General features: G+C 41.7%; 1 protein-coding gene across 1 annotated transcript in view; it reads left to right on the forward strand.

Moving 5' to 3' along the window:
- The window catches only part of ADCY2 (adenylate cyclase 2), a 1371519-nt gene that overhangs the window by 1049242 nt on the left and 295570 nt on the right, over positions 1-26707 (forward strand). The window contains exons 13-14 of the mRNA XM_029590013.1: positions 3598-3667; positions 24142-24239. Of these exons, the coding sequence (XP_029445873.1) occupies positions 3598-3667; positions 24142-24239 (168 nt within the window). The remainder of the gene's footprint in view (positions 1-3597; positions 3668-24141; positions 24240-26707) is intronic.

Raw genomic sequence — 26707 nt, forward strand, 5'->3', positions numbered from 1 at the left:
AATAGCATATATGTGCATTAAATAACTTGTATTCATGCACATGCTATTTTATAAATAATGAAAGTATGTGCATAGTTTTGGTTTTGCACACATTTTACTGGTGCAAAAAAGGGGTTTCTGGGGTGGGATTCAGAAACACATGCAGTAGTTGCTATTGTATGAGAGAGATATATGTATACATTTGCTAACTTGTTTATACACTCTCTCAGCTGCTAGTTACCTAGCTCAGTGGTTTGCAAACCTGTCCTGGAGGACCTTCAGCCAGTCAAGTTTTTAGGGGTCTTGGGGTGGGGGGGGGCAAGAGAGTGGGGGGTTGCAATTAATTAAATTTGAAGGGTTGGGGTGGGTTTTGGGGTATAGTTGGATGCTCATGCATCCAAATTTTTCTCATGAATATTCATTGTAGATATCCTGAAAACATGACTATTTGGGGGACCTCCAGGATAGGTTTGGGAATCTCTGGACTAGCATAAGTGAAATCAGACTTGTCTGCAGTTTTTGGGTGGCAGTTCTAGGTGAGTTCTGGGGATTTCAGGGTGATGTGCTAGAGGATCTAGGTGAACTGGAGATAGACTGGTGACTAGGGATGTGCATTCATTTGCAACGAAATAGGAAATATAGATGATATTTCCTATTTCGTCGCGTTTTGGGGGTCGACGAAACGATAGGAAAACGCACAAAACTTTGTGCGGTTTTCTTATTGTTTTTGGGGGGGAGAAAGGGCACATAAAAAAAAAACCAAAACCCACCCCAACTCTTCAAATTTAATTAATTACAACCCCCCACTCTCCTGACCCACCCCCCCCCCCCACCCCAAGACTTGCCCGACTCCCCCCTCCAAGACTTAACAAAAGTCCCTGTTTGGCCCCTGTCACATAGGAGCAATGGATGGCCCATGCCTTTTTTTAAGATCCTACCATGTGACAGAGGCTGGCCAATGGCACCGATAGCCCCTGTCACATGGTAAGGGCAAAGTGCCACCGGTGCCATTTTGTTTACTGGCAGCTGACAGCCCGAGAGCGGGAGATCGTTCCTGGGACCCCCGCTGGACCACCAGGGACTTTCGGTACGTTTTTGGGGGGGTCAGGAGGGTGGGGGGTTGTAATTAATTAAATCTGAAGGGTTGGGGTGAGTTGGTTTTTTTTTTTTTCGGTTTGGGACAGCCGAAAAAAAATCGGTCCGAACCGCGGGAAACTAAATTTCCCACAGCGGGCAGATAACGAAAGCCAAACCAAAAGTTTCGGACTAATCACATCTCTACTGGAGACCTAGGGAAGGTATCAGAAAATTGGTGATCTCAAGTACACAAGTATTTTCAAAACAGTATATGTGCATACTTCATAAAATACCTACCTCTGCATGTAAAGCAGGCTTTTACGAATACATGTTATTTATTTTTCACACGGAAAATAGACAAGCATATACTTATAAAACAACTAGAGAAAGTAAGCAATTTCAGTGCATTGCATATATTCATGCATACTAAAACATATGTGCGACTTTAAGAGCAGAAATATGCTGTATTTTATAAGCTCTGAAACAATGTGCTGCAGAATTTATAAAATATTAGGATAAATCTCCATACTTCTACTTACACTCACAAATCCAGTACTATGAATACATTTGAAAGTTAGGATCTTTTGTAACCCCACATATAGGGGCAGATTTTAAAAGGATTACACACGTATATTACGCGCATAACCCCGAAAACCAACTCCTGCGCGTGCTGAGCCTATTTTGCATGGGCCCGGTGACGCGCACAAGCCCAGGGGTTTGAAAAAGGGGTGGGGTGGGGGCGGGACCGAGGCCTCCGGCACAGCGGCCGTGCCAGGGGTTCACAAGCCGGCACTCGCCGGAGCGCACAACCTACGCCTGCCCAGAGGCAGATGCAACTTATTTAACAAAGGTAAGGGGGAGTTTAGATAGGGCTGGGGGCGGGTTAGGGAGGGGAAGGTGGGGGGGGGGGCGGAGGGAATGAGGAAAGCTATCGGGGCTCCCCTAGGGCTCGGCGTGCACAAGTGTGCAACCCTTTGTGCACGCCGACCCCAGATTTTATAACATGCGCACAGCTGCATGCGCATGTTATAAAATCAGGTGTAGATTTGTGCGTGCCGGGTTACACGCACAAATTTTTCACACGGAATACTAAGCAAGGAATGGGAATAAACAAATAGATTGCGCGCACAAATCTATGCCCGCGCGTAAGTCTTAAAATCCGGCCCAGTATGAATTGCAGTAATCTAGCTTGCAGATTACTAATGCCTATAAAATAATTCTAAATCTTCAGCAGACACTTAAAACTTTAATGGCTGAATCATTCAAAGCTTAAAAAATACTCAAGTGCCTACTTCTTTAATCTGTGACTTCAAAGATAATTTAAAATCTAACAAGACTTCTGTCAGAACAGGTATATGTATGTTACCAACTTTCATATAAATCTAGTTCTCCAATAAAAGGGGCTTTCCTACCCAGTATGCAACAGTGCACTCCAGGGTGTGCAGCACTAGTGACTGCACTTTCTACATCGTGGCTCCTGTTATAAGGAGCTCTTTTCCAGAGGCGTTGTGCCTAGCAGACAGTCTTAAAACTTTCACCCACTGCAGTTTAATCAGAGAGGTATCTCAATGGTAGAGCGATTCAAGCAAGAGCCCTTCATTTTTAATGTTACACACAATGAGTGTGGCTAAGGCTGGAAATATAGTTCCTGTGTGTACTGGTTAGCAGCAGCAGTTCCTTCTGTCCAGGATTAAGTGTCATTGATGAGACAAGGAGATATTAGTGGGTCATGCCAGGTAGTTGAAGGAGTTTGAAATCATAGACCAAGCTTTTGATGACGATGCTAGAAAAAAATAAGGAAACCAGCAAAATGTTCCAAGGGTAGGAGTCATATGGTCTTTGTTTGGAACAAATGATGAAATGAGCAATAAAATCAGCAGAACAGCAGATATGACAAAGACATGAGATCTGGAACTTAAAGAGAGGCTATAGAAAATTGTTGCAGTAATAAAGATGTCAAGAAATAAATGCAACTATGGGCATGTCAATTAAAAAGAAATGGGGAGCCTGGGCAGTGGTGCAAGGATTAAATGAGTAAGATTTAATGATTACATTTTTTTAATTTTTTTCATCTTTTCATTCATATCTTATTTATTTTTATTTTTAGATTGAAGCATCCTATTATTTACAGTTGATTTAAGGGGAGTTTTTATACTACACTTATAAATACACATATGTTATGTCATCCCAAAGTTATATGTAAACCGAAGTGATTAGTAACATTGTTACCAAAACCTCGGTATATAAAAATGTTAAATAAATAAATATAAATAAATATACCCTCTCTGCCTGACAAGACTTTCTGCATTTGGAATCTCAAGAAAATATCCTTGACTCCAGCTTTTTGAGATTTCAAAATATCACCTGTAATCATTTCACTTTCTTGTGTGAATCTTCAAGTGAATTTGTTTATTCCCATTCCTTGCTTAGTATTCATGTTTAAAAGAGAATTCATGAAAGGCAAGCATGTTCTATTCAAAGCAACAAAAGTAAAGGTAGTGCTTTTTTAAATGCTAATTTATGCTTTTTTCGTTATTTTAGGCAGTGGTTAAAATCTGAAGACATTCAACGAATATCATTGCTTTTCCATAACAAAACACTAGAAAAAGAAGTAAGTCATTTTCTTATTCAAGCAAAATATTTCTACTCTCTATTTTATTTTAAAGTACATTTTAAGTATTCAAATTGCTATCGCATCAAGATTAATTTTGTGTTTACAGATTATACTCACTACAGTTATAGATGGCATCTAACTTAAAGCTAAAATGCTAGTAAACAGATATTTTGGATATATAAAGTAAATGGTACTATAAAGAAAATTACAGTTTTTCATTCTTTTTTCATTTGTGTGAAAGGTAAGTCATAGTTAGTACCTCTCTCAATTAATTTAAGTAAATAAAGGCACTCTTTTATTGACCTTCATCAGAATTCTTTGCAGCCATCGCACTGATATGTGTAAAATACAAATACAGAATGAAAAGGTAAAAGTGTGGCTCCAGGGAAGGACAACTTTGAAAACAGTAAATATAGTTCATACAAAAGGGTCACAATGTATATTCCAAAACAAGCATAAACATTTGGGTCTAGGAAGTGAAGTGTGTGAAAACAGGCAGATAAAAGTATATTACCTGCCATTTTTTAAGTGCATGATATATATCACTTCAGTGTGAGATTTACTAAAATAATAATATGCAGATCATGGCAGTGTTCACGTAGCTACAGTAACATGGATGCAGTCACACGCTGAGGTGTCCTGTGTGGCTCATATTAACTGGTTGGCAAAATGTGGCACAGGTTGCACAGGACCCGGCATGAGGAGGAGAAGGGCCATCAAAGTTGAGCCTCTCTGCTCTCCCATGCTCCTAAAGTTGGCAAGTTCAACTCCCACCCCATGTCTCACTGTCAAGGCTCCAGCCTACCCTACCATCCTCGAGGCTCTGGTCCATCCCCCCCCCCCCCCCTTCCTTTCTCTTCAACTGCCCCTTCCCACATCCCAAGTCAGCACCCTAGACATCCCAATGCCCCAGATCAAGACTTCCCAACAAGAGAAGCAGCAGGAGGAGGACAGCAGTCTAGTCCATCATGCCACTTTTCTGGTCGGAGGTCAAATGATGATTTTGCTCCTTCACCCTTTGAACTGCATATTCCTCTCAAAGATTTTACTGCAATGGATAAGAAAGGAGGAGACTGAATAAAAAATGGGAGAAAATCCCAGGTAGCTGCAAATGATGTCTCAAGGCACCATAGCCCTCAAAGATTTCGTTCTAATATTCATTCCCCTTAGCTACCAAATCCATAGCCTGGAATTCATATTGGACTCTAAGCTTACCTTTGAGCCTCAGGACAAGGTGGTAGCAAAAAAGAACACGTTTTTTTTTTTAAACTATGGCAATTACACCACTTCTGCTCCTTCTTAGATAGCCCCACCTTTGCCACAGTCACTGAAGCCTGTGTGATCTCCCTTTTCAACTACTGCAAGCTTTATGTCAGAATCCCCCAAAACTTGTCTGATGCCTGACCCTCATATAAAACACTGTAATTCAAATACTGTTGAGTACTAAGGAGTCTGAAAGAATCACCCCCATCTTAAAATTCATAACCTGGATTCTAATAGTTCACTAAATAAAGTTTAAAATGTTGGTTCTGGTCTTTAATGCCTTAAAATGTACTCCCTGAATTGTCACTTGAATTTCTACATCCCTTCACACTCTCTGAGGTAACTATAATAAGCTTACCTAATGGTGCCACCAGTTAAGGACTTGCACCTCACTAGAGAGTTTTCCCAGATGCAGTTCCAAAACTGTGATGCTTCACACCTCTCTAAATCAGACTAGCAATGAACACTCCAGCCTTCAGAAAACTACTAAAAATGTACTTTTTGAAACTGCCTTCATAATTCAGGACACAAGATGATGAAGGGGTGAATGTTGGGTTAGTAATGAGGAGAGGTAAATGCTGGGCGCAGAGCGGGAGGTGAAGGGGAGTATGCTTGGGGAGGTGGGGTGATGTTTGGTGAAGAAGGAAGGGTGATGAGAAGTTGAATGCTGGAGAGATGGGTGATGAAGGGGGTAAATACTGGAGAAGAAGGATGTTGAAGATGAGTTGACAGAATGGGTGAATACTGGAGCTAAAGAGTCACAAGAAGGGACTGAATGCTGGGAGTGATGACAAATCTTAGTTCACTTTATTAATTTTGATATTATGCTTTTTAACAGAAATAATCAAAGCAGTTTGCAACTAAACTCATCTCATTTTACAAATAACATAAAATCATAACAAAATGGTAATAAAAATACCAATATGAATACAACACAATAACAATTAGAATACAGCACATCACAGCCACAACATTCATACGAAAACAATTTTAATAGTAATGCAGCCCATCTTAATTACAGTCATTAAAAGAGGTTGAATCCTGGGGTGGGGTGATGAATCTTGAAGAAAGTATGAATGCTGACTAACAAGTGGGAGATTTCCAGCTAGGGGATATGAGATGGCAAGGGAGGTAAATGGGATGGATATTAGGAGATGGGATGATTAAAGAGGGAGTGATTGCTGGGGGAAGTGGGTAACAAGGGATGAATTCTGGGATGTGAAGAAGAGGAGGTGAATATTGGGGGATAATGAGGAAAACATGAATGTTGAGGAGTGATAATGAGGTTGAGTCACAAACAGGAGGTGAATGCTGAGATGATGATGAGTCATGAGGAAGGAGTAAATTCTGGGTTGGGTAATGGGTTAAAACTAGGAAAGGTAGGATAATGTTGGAGTGAATGCTGGGGGGGGGCATAAGATGACAGGTATGAATGCTGAGATGATGACAAGGAGCAGGTTAATGCTGGATGGGTCATGAGTTAGTGGGAATGAAAGCACTGTCAGAATTTAAGAAAGCATGGAACAAGCACAGGATCTCTGAGGGAGATCAAGCAAACGTAAAGCTGAGCAGAAGGTATGGTTAGCCAGATTGGCCTGAAAGATGTTGCCATCATGTTCTATGTTTCTATAGGGGATTGAATATTGGGAGAGTTTCTATAATGGAGTGAATTTTGGGATTGTAATGAGAAGGGTGAATACTGGAGTAATTGGAATGAGAGGAGGGGTGGATACTGAGGTGGTGACAAGGAACAGGTGAATGCTTTTAAACTAGAACAAAGGGGAAAGCCGACAGTCACTCAGCAGCACATGGTTCGGAGGCAGACATCTTCAAAGGATACTAATGAAGCATTAGAGTTAAGGCATCCCAACAGAGAGGTTCCAATAAGAAAACTAGTAAAGTGCCTATAATTAAAAACTCACCTGAGCTAAAAGATTCTAATTTATCCCTGTCAACTGAAAACCAGAATATAAATACAAACAAAAAACTCACTTTGAAATGTTTGTATGCTAATGCCAGAAGTCTAAGAAGTACGATGGGAGAATTAGAGTGTATAGCAGTGAATGATGACATAGACTTAATTGGCATCTCAGAGATATGGTGGAAGGAGGATAACAAATGGGATTGTGCTATACCAGGGTACAAATTATATTGCAATGACAGAGAGGAGCATCTTGGTTGGGGGTGGCGCATTATGTCTGGGTTGACATAGAGTCCAACAGGATAAAGATCCTAGATTGCATGAGACTAAACGTACAATCAAATCTTTATGGATTGAAATCCTTTGTGTGTTGGGGAAGAGAATAGTGATAGAAGTATACTACCGTCCACCTGGCAAAAATGGTGAGATGGACAGTGAAATGCTAAGAGAAATTAGGGAAGCTAACCAAACTGGTAGTGTAGTAATAATGGGAGATTTCAATTACCCCAATATTGACTGAGTAAGTGAAACATCAGGGCATGCTAGAGAGATAAAGTTCCTGGATGGAATAAAAGAGAGTTTTATGGAGCAATTGGTTCTGGAGCTGATAAGAGAGGGAGCAATTTAAGATCTAATTCTTAGTGGAGCGCAGAATTTGGTGAGAGAAGTAATGGTGCGGCTGCTTGGCAATAGTGATCATAATATGATCAAATTTGAATTAATGACTGGAAGGGGACAGTATGTAAATCCATGGCTCTAGTGCTAAACCTTCAAAAGGGAAACTTTGACAAAATCAGAAAAATAGAAAAAAACTAAAAGTTGCAGCAACAAAGTTTAAAAAAAAAAAATGCAGCAGGCGTGGACATTGTTAAAAAAAAAACCATCCTAGAAGCACAGACCAGATGTATTCCATGCATTAAGAAAGGTGGAAGGAAGACAAAACTATTACCAGCATGATTAAAAGGTGAGGTGTGAAAGAGGCTATATTTAGTCAAAAGATCTTCCTTCAAAAATTGGAAGAAGGATCCATCAGAAGAAAATAGGAAAAAGCATAAGCATTGGCACTTTAAATGTAATACATTGATAAGCAGGCTAGGAGAAAATTTGAAAAGAAGTTAGCTATAGAGGCAAAAACTCACAATAAAAACTTTTTTAAATATATCCAAAGCAGAAAGCCTGCAAGGGAGTCAATTGGACCGTTGGATGATCAATGAGTTAAAGAGACACTTAGAAAAGATAAGGCCATTGTGGAAAGATTAAGCAAGGAGTGGAGGAGTAGTCTAGTGGTTAAAACAGTGGGCTATGAACCAGGAGAGCAGGGTTTGAGTCCTACTGTTGCTCCTTGTGACCTTGGGCAAGTCACTTTACCCTCCATTGCCTCAGGTACAAACTTAGGAGGTCATTTATCAAAATGTGATAAGGCGTTTTTGCATGCGTTAAGGGCTTATCGCATGTGAAAAGCCCCGTTAACGCATGTGATAGGCCCTTACTGCATGCGATTGCACCATCTCATATGGTGTGATGCAAATTCAAAAAATAGGAGAAGTTAGGGGTGGAGAGTGGGCTGGGTTAGCCTGTCTGCAAAGAGCTCTTGCACACCTGTAATGCTGATTTTAACTACACCTCTTTGAATTGCGATAGCTGCTGTGAGGTAAGGTTTCATTGCCCTTTGTGATGTCTCCCGTAAGGCCTATTTCAGGTGAATTGGAGAGAGAGAGAGTGTGGCCATAATATCATGGCCCATAGGCAGGTATTTGTATCCCTATGGTAGGGCCACCTAGTAACTCGAGGTGGGGATTAGGTAAGAGTGTAGGGGGTTAGGGGCCACTTTGACATTCTACGTGACACCTACGAACCGAACAGTGGTCTCATGAAGATTTGATGACCTTTGGAGTGAGGACTACATCAAGCTAGGTTGAGAGAACCTTGCCCAAATCTCATCTTGGAGTGAGTTTCCTCACTCCAAAGGCCATCAGATCTTCACAAGAGACCACTGTTCTGTTCGTAGGTGTCACGTAGAATGTCAAAGTGGCCCCTAACCCCCTACACTCTTACCTAATCCCCACCTTGAGTTATTACTGTGAATTGGATATTTACTCTCTCAGATAATAGATGGAACAGGGGGCACTCCATGAAGTTAGCAAGGAGCTCATTTAAAAAAGTAAAAGAAAATTATTTTTCACTTAGCGCATAATTAAGCTCTGGAATTCATTGCCAGAGGATGTGGTTACAGCAGTTAGTGTAACTGGGTTTTATAAAGATTTGGATAAGTTCCTAGAGGATAAATCCATAAAATGCTATGACAGTAATTAATAAACAATAGTAGCTTGTGATCTATCTAATGTTTGGGTACTTGCCAAATACTTGCGAGTTGGATTGGCTACTGTTGGAAACAGGATACTGGGCTTGGTGGACCCTTGGTCTGACCTAGTATGGCATATCTTATGTTCTTATGTTCACAAAATGGAGATGAATGCTGGAGTGAAAGATGAGGAGAGAGATAGATGGGGAGGAAGCTTAAGGGAGGGGGGAACGAATGCTGGGAGAGTGAGTGAAAAAAAGAGTGAATGTTGCAGGCCAGGTGAAAGGCAAAAGATGAGAAATGCAGGGGATAAGAAAACGTGCTTGTAGTGGAAGGGTCTCAGTTGGCAACCTTAGGGGCAGTTAATGCATGTTCTCGGTGCCTGTCTCTGCAATGCCACTATATCACACCTGCTGGCCATGTTTCGCTGCTGCCACTGCTTACCAGCCTCTACTTTGTCCCTGCACTCATACATTGTAACAAATCTGCCAAGAGTTAATCTGCCAAGAGTTAATTTGGCTGATTGGCCACAAAAGGGATATTTGTGGGTTGCAGGTTAGACACCCCAAATGAAACTTTCTAATGAGTGCTTAGGTTTTTTTGGCTTTGACATTCTTGATTAGCTGGTAAATCATCTATACATGACCTTTCAAATAATTTAATATTTATTGCTTGTTAATGCTTTATAAAGGATACTTTACTGTGAAATGTTACTTCATTCTATTGATATTGCTGTAGAATAGGGCTTTCCAAACTTCACACCTCAATCACTGATTCAACCCTCAAATCCTTCTTACATCTGATCCCTCCCTTCAAACAGCCCCTCCAAACATTCCCTTGGCGAGGGTCAGCAGCAATATTTTCCTTTGGGGTCTGGACCAAAGATAGATTTCAACCGGTGGGAAGAGAAGGCAGGCTGATAATAGGGGTAACATTTTTCTCTTGGGTATATTCAGTGGTGAGTAAGGAGCAGTGGGTAGTCTCCATTGACCTGTGCATATTCAGCCCAATCTCTATACAGCCGATGCATACATTGAAGAAACATCCCGACACAGCATCAGTTTTGATGACATAGCCCAAGAGATTCTTGAAGCACTTGAAGCAGCATTCTTCTGCAGCTTCCAGACATTTGACTCCCATCAAAGCACAAGGTTCCCATAGTACCATTATTTACATATCAAGTCATCCTGCTGCATTACCTACACAGCTATATGCCAGTCACCTCAGAAAAGGTGTAAAAGATTTGTTGCCTCTGCCTCCTCCAATTACTATGTCCTCACTCCTTCAATATTGAAGGTAGAGTTCTTCCAATTGGAGACACCAGACCCACTATATTCCAAAGTTCTGCACACCTCCAACATACTTCCTGTTGAGGAACAAGAACCCATGCTTGTCTCCAAAGAAGTTGTTCTTTCTGTCACTTGAACAGATTGCAGATCTGCTGAAAACTGTCTTTACCTGTTTGAATAAGGAGACAGAAGGAACTATTCAACCTCTCTTCTCCATTTCACTACATGATCCCTCAGATCAGAGTGCCAGTTCCACCTACTGGAGTGAACACATCAGAAACCTTGCTATGAGGGTCTTCATCTTCCCACTCAATTGCAGAGGAGTCAAGTTAGTCAGATGTGGTATACCAGGGTGTTTCCCTTCCAGGGCAAACTGGAGAACCCCCATATCATCTTCTTTATGACTGGTGTCCTGGATTAATGAGCCCATACCATTAGGTTCAGAAGATGATTTTCCAGGTATACCTTCTGACCCACTTCTGTGTCATCTTGACCATACTTCACCCCCAAAGGACCTTACCTATTCAAAATGTGTGCAAAATATGGGAAAGACATGTGATGTCAGTGTATGGTTGGAAGTCTTTAAACACCTTCAAATACTGGACACACCATCAGATAAGGATGTGCATTCATTGCTCCATTTGTTTCATTCGTTGCAGCGATATGCACATACCTCGTGGATTTATAGTATGTGCCTAAGACAGATGGTACACGTGTAACTCTTTAATAAACATATACATAAAGATATAGTTGCGATGGAGAAGGTACAGAGAAGGGCAACCAAAATGATAAAGGGGATGGAACAGTTCCCCTATGAGGAAATGCTGAAGAGGTTAGGGCTGTTCAGCTTGGAGAAGAAATGGCTGAGGGGAGATATGATAGAGGTCTTTAAGATCATGAGAGGCCTTGAACGAGTAGATGTGACTCGGTTATTTACACTTTCGAATAATAGAAGGACTAGGGGACATTCCATGAAGTTAGCAAGTAGCACATTTAAGACTAATCGGAGAAAATTATTTTTCACTCAACGCACAATAAAGCTCTGGAATGTGTTGCCAGAGGATGTGGATAGTGCAGTTAGTGTAGCTGGGTTCAAAAAAGGTTTGGATAAGTTCTTGGAGGAGAAGTCCATTGATGGCTATTAATCAATTTTACTTAGGGAATAGCCACTGCTATTAATTGCATCAGTAGCATGGGATCTTCTTAGTGTTTGGGTAATTGCCAGGTTCTTGTGGCCTGGTTTTGGCCTCTGTTGGAAACAGGATGCTGGGCTTGATGGACCCTTGGTCTGACCCAGTATGGCAATTTCTTATGTTCTTATGCACATACTGTAAATCCACGAGGAATGTGTGTACCATTGTAACAAATGAAACATGGAACAATAAATGCATATCCTTACCATCAGAACCAGTGGCTCTTCCAGACCACAACATACTGAATCTGATAAAGATGAGAAAGTGAGAAACATGTACTTCTTGTGTTCCGTTGACTAGAAAGCTAGATCTCAAGGTTCAGAGGTCACTGGGATTTGGCATCATACATCTGCCCCATCAGTCTGTCAAGTCTGCACTGAAAAAGGCAAAAAAGACAAGAATTCATTCAAATTCACCTCCAGGCAATGACTATCAGCTAATAGACATTTTTCGGAAGAAAGTATTTCAGAGCTCCATACATCACTCCATCTCCACTCACCAGGTTAATATAGTACAATATTTATATGACTGCATTAAAACCTAACACATTTTCTACAACCTGTGGATAGCGACAGCTATTACATTCAACTGCTGTTGGCTGCAGAGGAATGAATAAAACATCTTCTCCATTCTGATTATGAATCATTCAATTAATTCTCATGGATCTCTTCAGCCTCCATCAAAGCTTGATGTATGGCATGACTTAGGGCTAGTAGCATCTGAGGCGATATATACAAGAAGTTGGCGGAACTCCCATGTCTGGAGGATACAATTTTTGTCAAAAACTCTGAAAAACAGTCTTCCTCTTCAAAATGCTCCTTCGTTTCTTACAAAAGCCCATACTTTCAGAAGCACCTATTCCAACCTTTTCCACAGCACTATCTACTACCTTTTCCAGCCCAATAACAGCAGCAACTTCCAGGCAGACCTCAACAGTGGAAGCACTGTCAGCCAAAAACGACACGATGGGCCGGACCTAAACCTGGGCCCAGTTTTTGATCCCTTCAAGCAATCAAAAGTTTTCTGTTCTGATGCACCAACCAAGGATTTATAATTCCTCAAGATCATGGAGTCTGGATACCATTTTTTTTTCTCCCAACTACCATCTCACTTGTCTCAACTCAGTCTAGAAGTAAAATCATGAGCGATAGAACAAGTTCCTGTATGTAAACATGGATACTGCTTCTACGCCTGATATTTCCTCATCCCGAAGAAATCAAGAGGATTGAGGACCACTTTGGATTTAAGTCACTTATTTTATTTATTTTATTTTTTTATATACCGACATTCCTGTAAAATACAAATCATATTGGTTCACAATAAAACATCAATTTCGCTCTAGGGCGGTACAAGTAACAAAGTTGCCAGTTAAAACAATGGAGAACATGTCTCTAACTCGTCTAAACATAACTTGCGAACTCATGAAACTCATGGAACTCATCTCAACAGGAGATAAAATTAATTAAAAGCAGTAAATGAATACAATAACTGAATCATATCGGGAAAGGACGGAACTGGAGGGATGGATGAAGGTGAAAGAGTAGATGGGGGGGGGGGAGTGGGAGGGGTGCACAAACATCAAGAGAAATGCACAAACATCAAGAGATGCACAAACATCAAGAGAAATTCAAAAAGAATTCCCTCAGCACGATTCTTCCCTATATACAGAAGGAAGAATGCATGTGCTCACTCAATCTGAAGGGTACATATGCTCATATACCCATCCATCCCTCCCACTGGTGCTACCTTGTTTTCCAGGTAGATTCTTCCCATTATCATTACAAAGTGCTTCCATTTGGCCTGTTGGCATTTCCAAGAGCTTCTCCAAATGATTCTCAGTGGTAGCAGCCCGCCTGTATTTCTAGGAATTCTGGTTTTCCCATACCTGGACAACTGGCTAGTTACAGTGAACTATCTGGAAGAAGTGTTGCTCTCTTAGCACAAAGCAAACCATCTTCTTCAGCATTTGGGATATCTGGAAAACTTCAAAAAGTCAAAGCTAGTGCCAACTCAGAAAATACAGTTCATTGGAGAATGGATAGACTCACTGCAAGAGAAGGTGTTAGGGATGTGCAGAGGGACGCCATACATTGCATTCGTGATTCGGATTCGTCTGGGAGCAGATACGTTGCATTCGGCCGTATGGCGCCTCGATGTGTTAATACGGCGATTTCTATTCGTGTCCCAGCTAAAATTAAAATTAACTACAACCCCCCCCCCCCTCCTGACCCCCCCCCCCCCAAGACTTACCAAAACTCCCTGGTGGTCCAGCGGGGACTCCGGGAGCCATCCCCTGCACTCTCACACCCTCGGTGCCGGTTTCATCATGGCGCCGATAGCCTTTGTCACAGGGGCTACCGGTGCCATTGGTCAGCCCCTGTCACATGGTCATTGGCGCCATCTTGTGCTCCTACCATGTGACAGGGGCTGACCAATGGCACCGGTAGCTCCTGTGACATAGTGAGGGCAAAGGCGATCTGCTGCCAGTTTTCAAAATGGCGCCGATCGCCTTTGCCCTCACTATGTCACAGGGGCCGACCGTCGGTACCTGTGACATAGTGAGGACAAAGGCAATCGGCGCCATTTTGAGTACTGGCATCGGACGGCTGGCATGCAGGAGGTCGCTCCTGGACCCCCACTGGACTTTTGGCAAGTCTTGTGGGGGTCAGGAGGCCCCCCCCCAAGTTGGCCAAAAGTCCCTGGGGGTCCAACGGGGGTCCCGGAGCGACCTCCTGCACTCCGGCCGTCCGATGCCAGTACTCAAAATGGCACCGATAGCCTTTGCCCATACTATGTCACAGGGGCTACTGGTGCCATTGGTCAGCCCCTGTCACATGGTAGGAGCACAAGATGGCGCCAATGGCCATGTGACAGGGGCTGACCAATGGTACCGGTAGCCCCTGTGACAAAGGCTATCGGCGCCATGATGAAACCGGCACCGAGGGTGTGAGTGCAGGGGATGGCTCCCGGACCCCCCGATGGACCACCAGGGAGTTTTGGTAAGTCTTGGGGGGGGGTTCAGGAGGGTGGGGGGGTTTGTTTAAATTTTTATTTAGGTGGCCGTATAATTCGGCGAAGATTCGTGTATTCGTGGGGAATCGCGATATGTTTCGCTTCCCCACGAATACTACGAATAGTGCAATATACGTTGCGGATCACTAATACGGCGAAAATGAATGCACACCCCTAGAAGGTGTTTCTACCATCAGATTGAGCGAGCATCAACAGATCACTCATTTACAAGCTGCTGACTTCTCAGCGCTCTATAGCCATGTCAATGATAGTACAAACTTCCAGAGATATGAAACAGGAATTGTGTTGGTAGTTAAACCCCGTGTGCTTCAGGATGGAGCTCCACTTTGCGCTGTCCCCCCATCAAATGACGAATGTCTCCACAAAGGGATGGGGCACATTCACAGGATTCTTTCAGACCCAGGGCGTTTGGTCTCTTGAGGAAAGCAACTTTCAGATCAATCTGCTGGAACTAAGAGCATAGTATTCTCTAATGACCTTCACACATCATCTTCAAGGAAAAACTAACTTGATTCAAACCAACAATCAAGTTACCTTGTTTAATGTCAACAAACAAGGAGTCACAGGGTCACAGATCCTCTTCCAGAAAGCATTAAAGATTTGATAGTAGGCAATCAGGAATCAAGCTGCTGGACAAGCCATCTCTCTTCCAGTGATCTCCAACACATTAGTGGATCACCTTGCAGAATATTTCATCCACATGAATGGACTCAGCAGCAATCGGCAAACTATTTAACGAATGGGGTCTGTCGTCAGTTGAACTATTTTGTGTTGGAGCAGAACAGAAAGCTCGATCAATTTTGTTCATTTCTGTTCATTAATCTCGAGTTAGTTCAGGGCACTTTCTTAATCAATTGGGGAACAAGCCTCATGCATGCTTTTCTACCGATACCACTGATTGCCAGGACAGTACAAACGTTCTCTTGATTTTCATAGCTCCAGTGTGGCCCAGACAAATGTGGTTTGCATTAGGGATGTGAATCGTTTTTTGACGATTTAAAATATCGTCCGATATATTTTAAATCGTCAAAAATCGTTAGAAGCGCGATACAATAGGAATTCCCCCGATTTATCGTCAAAAATCGTAAATCGGGGGAAGGGGAAGGGGGAGGGCGGAAAAACCGGCATACTAAAACAACCCTAAAACCCACCCCGACCCTTTAAAATAAATCCCCCACCCTCCCGAACCCCCCCAAAATGCCTTAAATTACCTGGGGTCCAGAGCGGGGGTCCCGGTGTGATCTTTTACTCTCGGGCCTGCGGTGCATTGTAGAAATGGCGCCGGCGCTACCTTTGCCCTGTCATATGACAGGTCAAAGGTAGCGCCGGCGCCATTTTGTTTTTTGTCCCCCGACGTCAGGAGCGTAGGAGATCGCTCCCGGACCCCCGCTGGACCCCCAGGGACTTTTGGCCAGCTTGGGGGGCCTCCTGACCCCCACAAGACTTGCCAAAAGTCCAGCGGGGGTCCGGAAGCGACCTCCTGCACTCGAATTGTTTTGCCGTACAAAATGGCGCCGGCCATACGGCGTAAAAATGGCGCCAGCCGTACGGCAACACGATTCGACTGCAGGAGGTCGTTCCAGACACCCGCTGGACTTTTGGCAAATCTTGTGGGGGTCAGGAGGCCCCCCCAAGCTGGCCAAAAGTCCCTGGGGGTCCAGTGGGAATCCGGGAGCGATCTCCTACGCTCCTGACGTCGGGGGACAAAAAACAAAATGGCGCCGGCGCTACCTTTGTCCTGTCATATGACAGGTCAAAGGTAGCGCCGGCGCCATTTCTACAACGCACCGCAGGCCCGAGAGTAAAAGATCACACCGGGACCCCCGCTCTGGATCCCAGGTAATTTAAGGCATTTTGGGGGGGTTCGGGAGGGTGGGGGATTTATTTTAAAGGGTCGGGGTGGGTTTTAGGGATGTTTTAGTGTGCCGGTTTTCCCGCCCTCCCACGATTTACGATTTACACGATATTTACAAAAACAAAACCGCGACAATTCGATTCCCTCCCCCCCCCAGCCGAAATCGATCGTTAAAAGACGATCGATCACACGATTCACATCTCTAGTTTGCATATCTCATACAACTTTTCAGCAGTCCCCTATACATCTGGAGACAGATTCTGCATTGCTGTCTCAAGATAAAAGAATGCTATATCATTCGAACCTTCCATCCCTCAACCTGATGGCTTTGATGTTGAATGCTCAATAATCATTTGTCTTTTTTTGCCCAGACACATTGAAGACATAGGAAAACCTCAACTAGTCAAAACTGTGTTTTAAATGGAAAGATACTCCATATGGTTCCATCACAATGCCTTGGATCCGTTCTCTTACAAACCTAAGCATTTGCTAATCTACATGTTCTCCCTTTATGCCTCAGGCCTTGCTACATCCTCTTTAAGAGTACATCTCAGTGTAATAGTGGCTTACCATATTTCAGTACACAATAAACCCATCTCTTTTAAGAACATAAGAACATGCCATACTGGGTCAGACCAAGGGTCCATCAAGCCCAGCATCCTGTCTCTAACATTGGGAATCCAGAATCTGGCAAGTTCCCAAAAACTAAGTCTATCCCATGTTACTGTTGCTAGTAATAGCAGTGTCTATTTTCTAAGTAACCTTAATAGCAGGTAATGAACTTCTCCTTCAATAACTTATCCAATCCTTTTTTAAACCCAGCTACACTAACTGCATTAACCACATCCCCTGGAAACAAATTCCAGAGTTTAATTGTGCATTGAGTGAAAAAGAACTTTCTCCGATTAGTTTTAAATGTGCCACATGCTAACTTCATGGAGTGCCCCGAAGTCCTTCTATTATCCGAAAGAGTAAATAACTGATTCACATTTACCCATTCTAGACCTCTCATAATTTTGAACACCTCTATCATATCCCCCTTCAGCCATCTCTTCTCCAAGCTGAAAAGTCCTAACTTCTTTAGTCTTTCCTCATAGGGGCAATGTCCTTTCGTGGATTACAAACTGGCTAAAAGACAGGAAACAGAGTAGGATTAAATGGACAATTTTCTCAGTGGAAGGGAGTGGGTAGTGGAGTGCCTCAGAGATCTAATTTGGGACCCAATGATCTGGAAAGAAATATGACTAGGTAATCAGATTTGCAGATGATACAAAATTATTCAGAGTAGTTAAATTACAAGCAGATTGTGATAAATTGCAGGAAGATCTTGTGAGACTGGAAAATTGGGCATCCAAATGGCAGATGAAATTTAATGTGGATAAGTGCAAGGTGATGCATATAGGGAAAAATAGCCCATGCTATAGTTACACAATGTTAGGTTCATTTTAGGAGCTACCACCCAAGAAAGAGATCTAGGCATCATAGTGGATAACACATTGAAATCGTCGGTTCAGTGTGCTTTGGCAGTCAAAAAAGCAAACAGAATGTTGGGAATTATTAGAAAGGGAGTGGTGAATAAAACGGAAAATGTCATCCACTGGTATCGAGATTTATGAAAATTTTATGGTACGTGAAACCTCCAGTGCAAAAGATTCCAGTCCTATGGAATTTGAATCAATTAATGAAGCCACCTTTTGAACCTCTAGAAAAGGCTTCTCTAAGTTCTTGATGTGAAAATTAGTTTTCCTTATAGCTGTGACCTTCGTTAAGTCAGCAAAATCCAAACTCTCATTCATTATCCACCATACATACAGGTCTTCCACAGTAGAGTGGTTCTCTGCACTCATCCAGTTTCTTCCAAAAGAGATCTTAGCTTTGCATATCAATCAATACATCGTATTGCTTACCTTCTTTCCGTGACCACATGCACCCGAAGGTGTGAAGACCCTTCATACGTTATATTGCAAAAGAGCTCTAGCCTACTACAAGAAAAGATTTCAAGTCACATCAACAAGTTCCCTGCTCTTTGTTTCTTATGACCCTAACAGATTTGTATCAGCAGTCACTACTACTTGTGCATAGTCAAACTGGATATCAGAATGCATTCAGCACTGCTTTGCTTCAGCAGGCTTGCAAATCATAGACTCTGTCAAAGTTTATCAGGTGAGAGCTATGGTCTCTTTCATTGCCCATTTGTGAGAAATACCTTTTGAAGATATCTGCAAAACTGCAACATAGTTGTCTATTCATACCTTTATGTCCCACTGTTTGGACAATCTCTCAAAAACTGGCAGTAAATTTGGACAGTTTTGTATAACCTGTTCTCATAATAGTCTACATTCCACAGTGGAATGTGGGTTGCTTACTTAGTAAATGCTCCACTGCAACCCTCAGCTTGGGACTCCTCCACATGTGATTGCTAATTCATCCTGCTTATTGATAGAAAAAGCAAGCTAGCTTAACATAAACTGTTTTTTCCATAGATAGCAGGATGAACTAGCCAAAATAGCTATCTGCTTGCCTCCCTTGTAGGTCAACTACCTAGCTAGAATAACCTCTGTTATCAACTTTGGAAGCTCAAGAATCTGTTCAGTGCTGAGAGTCCATCAAGCTAGGTTGAGAGAACCTTGCCCAAATCTCATCTTAGAGTGAGTTTCCTCACTCCGAAGGCTAGCAAATCTTTACAAGAGACCACTGTTCTGTTCGTAGGTGTCACGTAGAATGTCAAAGTGGCCCCTAACCCCCTACACTCTTACCTAATCCCCACCTCGAGTTACTAGGTGGGCCTACCATAGGGATACAAATACCTGCCTATGGGGCCCCTAACTCCTCCTGTTTTCGGAATTTGCATCGCACCATACAATATGGTGCAATCGCATGCGGTAAACACGTTTTTGCATGCGGTAAGGGCCTATCGCATGCGTTAACAGGGCTTTTCGCATGCGATAAGCCCTTAACGCATGCGAAAACGCCTTATCGCATTTTGAAAAATGACCCCCTCTGCTTGGAGATCCTGAGTTAATGGAATTGGCAAATAATTCTATAGAAGAATATTTTAAGTTGAATGATCCTTGTTTACTTCCTTATATAGTGAAGTGGAATGCATTAAAAGCTATGTTTCAGGTTGTTATTAATTATACAGCTAAATATACTAAACAACGCTTGTAGATCTGGAAGACCAGATACAAGACGTGGAACATTTGATGTCAGACTTTCGAAAACTGAAATACCAGTATAACACATTGCTAAGTCACAGTGCCAGGAATTCTATTTTCTTGAGGAAAATGTTATTACTTTAGTAGTAATAAAGCTGCACATGGGTTGGCTATGTATTTGTGTAGGAAATGGGAAAAGAAGAGGATAAGTGCCTTGCTTGGCAAGCATGGTCAACTAATTTTCAGTGACCAGGAGATTCTTGACCATTTTCAGGACTTTTACTCTTCCCTTTATATATATATTTTTTTTTATTTTGAATTTTGAATTTTTCAGCATATTACAACCAAAGTATCATAGGCATTCACTGAAGTCTGAATACATAAAAAAAAACACCTTAATTTCAAATTATACATCCATTAAAGAATCCTCTAGAATCCATAATTCAGTGCTGTTCTACAGGTAAAACGAAAGACAGTTGCATATTATTCTATGCGGGACATAACAATAAGCTGGATCATCTTGATTATAAAATGGAAACCCATGAAGTTCAGCTAAATTAAATGAAACCACGGTTGGACACAGTTGAAACAGGATTACAGAGGTCTCAGGACTGTAATGTAAAACTGATAAAAGATCTAAGCAGTGTTTCACATAGGTTGGAATACCTGGAAAATCATTCGTGATATTTAAACTTACATTTTCTAAATTTCCCTAAGATTGTGGGAGAATCTCCCAATATTACATTAAAAAAAGTATTTTCTTGAAACTTTAAAATTTGAGGAAGGGAAAATCCCTTGCATAAGTAAGCTCTTCTTCCTTCCTGTTTAAGCTAAGGATAGAACACTATGCAAAATCTTACAGAGATTTTGGAAAACATCAGTTCCTGGAGGATTCCACGGCTGAGCTATATGAACGAGCAACTCTAATGGTTTCGTTTATAACGGAGAAAGACTTGAGCGAAGTCATGAAAAGATATTTTAGGTCTATACAACCCTTTTTTGGTTCTCTGATTCGTATATATCCTGACTTCACTTGAGCTATGCAAGATAGAAGGAGAGAATTCCTCACTTCGAGAGCTCAGATAGTTTCTATGGGATTCTCTTTTACTTTAAGATATCCGTGCAAGTGTGTTGTTAAGTCCCCTAGAGAATGTTATGTCTTTGTTTTCCCCGAGCAGTTGAAATCATTTATTAACGCAAGGAAGGTTATAACTATCTCTCCCAATAATTCTAGGTCTGAGGATCCATAATTGAAAGGATAGCCTTTATTCACGTTAAGCTTATTACATGCAAATGTTACTTACTATCTTCTCCTTATTTTCACCCCTCTGTTTCTTATGTTACTTAATGGGGAAATGTGCAGTTTCTGGAAATTTACATTAACTGGATACATTTAGGTACTATTGCATTTTCATTTTCAAATAGTAAGAATTGTCTTGCTGTGTATTGTTGAAATAATAAAAATAAAATAAATAAATAAATAGAACTTTGATCCTCCCAAAAGGCTTTTTTTTTCTCCTCCTGTCCTCTAGCTTTGGCTAGACTATCTTATACGAGCCTGTGCCTTCAATTGTTATGTTCAAAAAATCTGGAGCAAGGTACCACTAAGTCTCCACCTCAAGCCATGTTACCTCACTTTCAGGAGAAAAGTTAAGGCATGGCTGTTTGGCCACACCCTTACTTAGAGTCCCCCCAGCAGAGACACTTAAATTTTCCAACCAAGCTACCTGAATAGTCAGGTAAGAACTAAGTTATACACAGTGGCCTCTCAATGCTATCCATTTAAAAGTTCAACTGTGAGTGTAAATGACCTTCGACCAGTGTACTCTGTCGAGTTAAAATTGGTTTTGTAATCCACTTGGAGGCCTCTCGTGGAAAAAGATAGAATTTCAAATACAATCTCCTCTAGTCAACAAAAGGAATCAGCGAGCAGATGATTACCTGCTGCTGCCTCCTCCTCTGCCAGCTTCCCTCTGCAGTCCGAATTATGCTGGGCTTCATAGTCTCATGAGACTTGCCAGACTCGTGCAGTTCCAACCATAGAGGAAAGCCAGTAGAGGAGGAGGCGGCAGCAACAGTAGTAGTAGGTAGGAAGTGATGTTTGCCTGACTCCTGATAGCTGGTGGCAATCATGTAAGGGAGTGGGATGGAGGCGATGATTGCGCTGGGAAGGCAGGAGGTGCTTGTGCTGTGGAAGAGGCACATAACTGCTTTTGTGGGATGGAGGAAGATGATGATGCCAGGAGGATGGGGGAACATGTGAAGATGATTGCACAAGTAGGTAAGAGGGGGTGAAGGAAGTTGATTGTGCCAGAGGAGTAAATGGAGGTGAAGAAAGATGATTGCGCCAGGGTGAGAGGGGTAAGGGGGAAAGGGATTACATTAGGGGATGGGGAGGAGGGAAGATGATTATATGCCATATTGAAGTGAACCCAGTGCCTGGTTTGCCACAACATGGAAAAGGTTGAGAACTACTGCTCGAAAGGGGTGCCTTCAGACATAGGAAGGGTAATTTTCAGCGGACCACAGACTTTATGGTGAATTTTCAAATCAGACTTATGCAAATATGTCTGCTTTGGAAATTCTGCCAGCATACTTGCACACATTTACACCTCTCCTATGGGTAGTTTATGCTTTCAGTGCTGCTCCTGATAGATGCAGTGCTGGAGTGCCAAGAGCAGGTAAGTTCATTCGCCGCTCCTGACAAGTTTTTGGGTTTTTGGTTTTTTTTGCCATTGGTAGGGTGAGGAGGATCGGGGGGGGGGAGAGACACATGGCTCAATATCTTAAATTGTAGCTTGATGAGTGGAAGGGTCTCTGGGCAGCCCAATTAAATCAATAAAGAAACCAGGAAGAGGTACAGGGAGCAACCTGACTAGCAACCCACTCATACTTTTTTCTTGTTTTGGGGGTGGGGGATACAAGGCCTGATAAGGCTGGAGGAGGGGAGAGTGAGAATTGACTACAGATTCCTTTACTTTTTTTTAGTTTGAGAGCATTCTTTAGCCGTTATATCTGAAGATGTATCTGATTAAGTAGAAAATTATCCGGCCACACAGTTTAAAATTCTAAGCAGCTATGTTCAAACATAGGCCTGGATTTATCAAAATATTTTCAGACTTTGTGATAAGTGCCAGACCTGCATACAACCACTGGGGAACCATGTTTAATGTGAGTGAGAGTGTGAGAGAGAGAGAGAGAGACTAGCCATGATGTCATCTCCCTAGATAGGTATTTGTATCCCTATGGGAGGCCCACCTAGAAACTCGAGGTGAGGTATAGGTATTAGTGTAGGGGGTTAGGGGCCACTTTGACATTCAACGTGAGACGTACAAACAGAACAGTAGTCTCGTGTGAAGATTTGATGACCTACGGAGAGAGGAAACTCACCCAAAGATGAGATTTGTGCAAGGTTCTTTCAACCTAGCTTGATGGACACTCTACCTGGGTAACATCAAGCTAGCTGGAGAGAACATTGCATAAATCTCATCTTTGGGTACGTTTCCTCTCTCCGTAAGTCATCAAATCTTCACATGAGACTACTGTTCTGTTCGTATGTCTCACATTGAATGTCAAAGTGGCCCCTAACCCCCTACACTAATACCTATACCTCACCTCGAGTTACTAGATGGGCCTCCCATAGGGATACAAATACCTATCTAGGGAGAGAACATTATGGCTCTTCCCTCTCTCTCTCCCTCCTCACAGGGGACTACACCAACCCTATCTGTGCAATAGCACTTTACAGACCAGCAAGCCCACCCCTAACTCCTCCTCTTTTTCAGATTTGCATCACACCATACAATATGGTGCTATCACATGCATTACGGGCTTTTCACATGCAAAAACACCTTAGCACATTTTGATAAATGACCCCCATAGCCAATTAGGTTACTAAGGTATCTGACTTACATGTAACTAGATAACCTTCAGCAGATATATTCAGCAGGACATTTATCCCACTGAATATATGGAACAAGCTATCGAGCTAACTTTAGCCAGATAACTTGGCCAATAACCAGCTTACTGAATATTTCCCTCAACAATTTTGCAAGACTCTGTCCAACAAGCTCCTTGCTGCCGGCTGCACCAATTTGCCACTGTGGGTGGTAACTGTGGCAACATAGCAATTTTCTTCTGAAAACCAGGGATATTACTGTGTTGCTACAGCTACCAGCAACAGGAAACCTGTTCTGCCAGAAAAACCATACCTCTTTCAGGCTCTGGGAATTACACAATAACAGTCTTCCAAAAATCAGTAGCAAAGCCTTCAAGAGTTTGGCCTTACAGTTTGGCCTAAGTAATCAGTCATTTTAAGACGAGTTGCTTTCTCATTTATTCTCCATTTAGTCTTGCAACAGTCTGTCATGCATGCACCAAATGTAAATGAAAAAGTTGACTAACCTTATATGGCATTTAGCATCAAAGAGTGTTTTATTGGTTTCTAATTTATTTTCTAGTATAGGGCAACTACGCTACCAGCATTCAAGTACTATGTGACGTGTGCTTGTCTCATATTCTTCTGCATCTTTATCGTGCAGATCCTGGTGTTACCAAAGTAAGTGTATAAATGATATTTCAAAATAATAAGAATTACTGCTACTGTTTATTGGTGTGAAGGTGCAACAAAAAATGTGTTCTGAAAGTAATTAAATTAACTGATGAAGCATTAAAACCAGTTTTTAAATATTTGCCTATACAAGTTATATTTTAGAAAGTCATTAGAGACAGAATTATAATCAGGAAGCTCATCCTATTCTTACTGACATGGGTTCAGTTGAATGTTAATGTTTGGAGGAGAAAATGTTTGGAGGAGAAAATGTTAGTTATTCAAAATAATAAGATCATGATTTGAGTCTGGAAAAAATGATTGGATTTCTGTAGCTTCTGTTCTGCATCTTTATTTTTATTTATAGATTTTAATTTCATATTTTGGATTGGCAGTTTTTTCTTTTTGGGTTCCAACTAGAGCAACATGAGTTTTCATTTATCATTTATAACTATCTAGCATTTTGCCACTATTTTGTGACATTTCTGCAACTCAGCCCAGCCCCAACCATTGCAGTAACAGTCCCTAACCCAAAGCCACAGATCACAACTCCTAACGAAACTCGGTACATGTGCACCCTGAGACTGACTACTGGATGTCGCTAATGCATGATGGCTAAGACTCCTTTTACCCATGGGTTGTAAATGCTGCCTCCACAGTATCACCAGCCATGCTTTGAGCAGAAACCAGGTCCTGGAAAACACTGAGCATCTAGATTAGGCATAGTTTTAATTCATTTTTAAATGGGACAAAAAAATCATTAATGTAATCTCATGTACTAGTAAGTCTATTAGCTTTAGTTTTAACCCTTCTATTAGCTAAATTCAGAAATAATGCCCAGCCACATACATATACACAATCTATACTGTCCTACCAATTCTGTTATGTTGCTTATCAAATTTTCCAATCCATCTTATGAAGGTGAAAGGTAATTCAGTATGATATATAAAATATCTAAATAAAATAAATAAATAGTGATCATATTGCCTTTGACAGTATACTCAGCATGTCATTTGGATGATAATATAACTCCCCTCGTAGCAGTAATAAAATCTACATGCACATTGCAGATGCAGACTTTAATGAGGATTTTCAAGCTGAATTTATGCATACAAATTTGCTTTGAAAAGCCTCAGGTAATTGGCCCAGTACCTCTTCTTCAAAGAGTGTAACTTATGTGTGTACTCGTTACACATCAAGGTGAATTTTGAAAGCCCAATACTGGAAGATATGCACACAAGTCGGGCTGCTGTGCGCCAAGTAGATTGTAAAAGCCGGACAAGTAGGCTCGTGCACGCCGCTACGCACATAAATGAAAAGTTCTGAAAAAGGGGCAGGGTGGGGGTGGGGTATGGGCATTCCAGGATTTCACCTTCAAATTTGCATATAAAATTTTGCATATAAATATTTTCGTGCACAGGTGCGCACCAGGGTCCCTTGCCGCGTATCTTTACTTCTGCTTTGGATGGCATGTAAGTAGTAAAACAAAAAGATATAGGCAGATCAGCAGAGTTTTAAAGGTAGGGGCTAACAGAGGAGAAGGGAGACTATTAAATTAGGGGATTTTGAAGTCTTATCTCTTACCTGGGTGAACTGGGAAAACGGGTAATGGCATTGACGTACGCCTATTAAAATCCCCCCATTTTCGCAGTAGAAGTAGCATTTGCACACGCAGTCAGGCTATTTTATAACACGCACATATACGCGCGTATTTTATAAGATGGCCACATCCCTGGGCATGGGCCAACGAAAGCATGCACGTGTGCCCGCATTCCTGTTTAAAAGTTACAGATATACTTCTTAAAAATAAAAAATGTATGCATGTCATTTTCAATTCCGCCCCCCTGGAACGCCTCTCTGCAGTTCACTTAAATGTACTTTTATATGCAAAGAGCTTAGGCTATTTCAGTACAGCCTTTCACATGCAGAAATCCCATAAAGGGCAATTGTCTTCATGGATTTCCATGGGTAGAAAGATTTTTAACTGCATAAAACACCTATTTGAAAATTGCCTACCCTGTATGCGGATAAAAGTACACACACTGTTCCATGAGATGCACACTCTTGCTCGCATTGCAGTGGAGGCATTCCTGGGAAGTGACAGTTCAGGGGAGATAACTTTGTCAAAGGATGTATGTATATAAATGGGCTTTTGAAAATTGCTACGAGATATGCTACATTTAAGCAAATAACTCCTTTGAAAATTCACTCCTATGTGCATAGTTTTGATCAGAAAAGGTAACTGCAAACAAAAGAGGTGAAAATCTCTACTGGCACTTTTTGCTTTGGTAATTTTCAAAGTGTACATGTACTTTTCCTTTGAAAACTGGTACAAAGACCATGAGTAAAAAATATCTGCGGGCTTTTGAATATTGCCCCTTTGTTTTATAATGCTAAAAAGAACACATTTTTTCTAATTTTGTAACTATAGTGAAATCTTCTTTCTCTAATACCATCTCTAAAATAGCACAAAAATA

This window comes from Rhinatrema bivittatum, chromosome 2 (assembly GCF_901001135.1).
Source record: "Rhinatrema bivittatum chromosome 2, aRhiBiv1.1, whole genome shotgun sequence".
Taxonomy (NCBI): Eukaryota; Metazoa; Chordata; class Amphibia; order Gymnophiona; family Rhinatrematidae; genus Rhinatrema; species Rhinatrema bivittatum.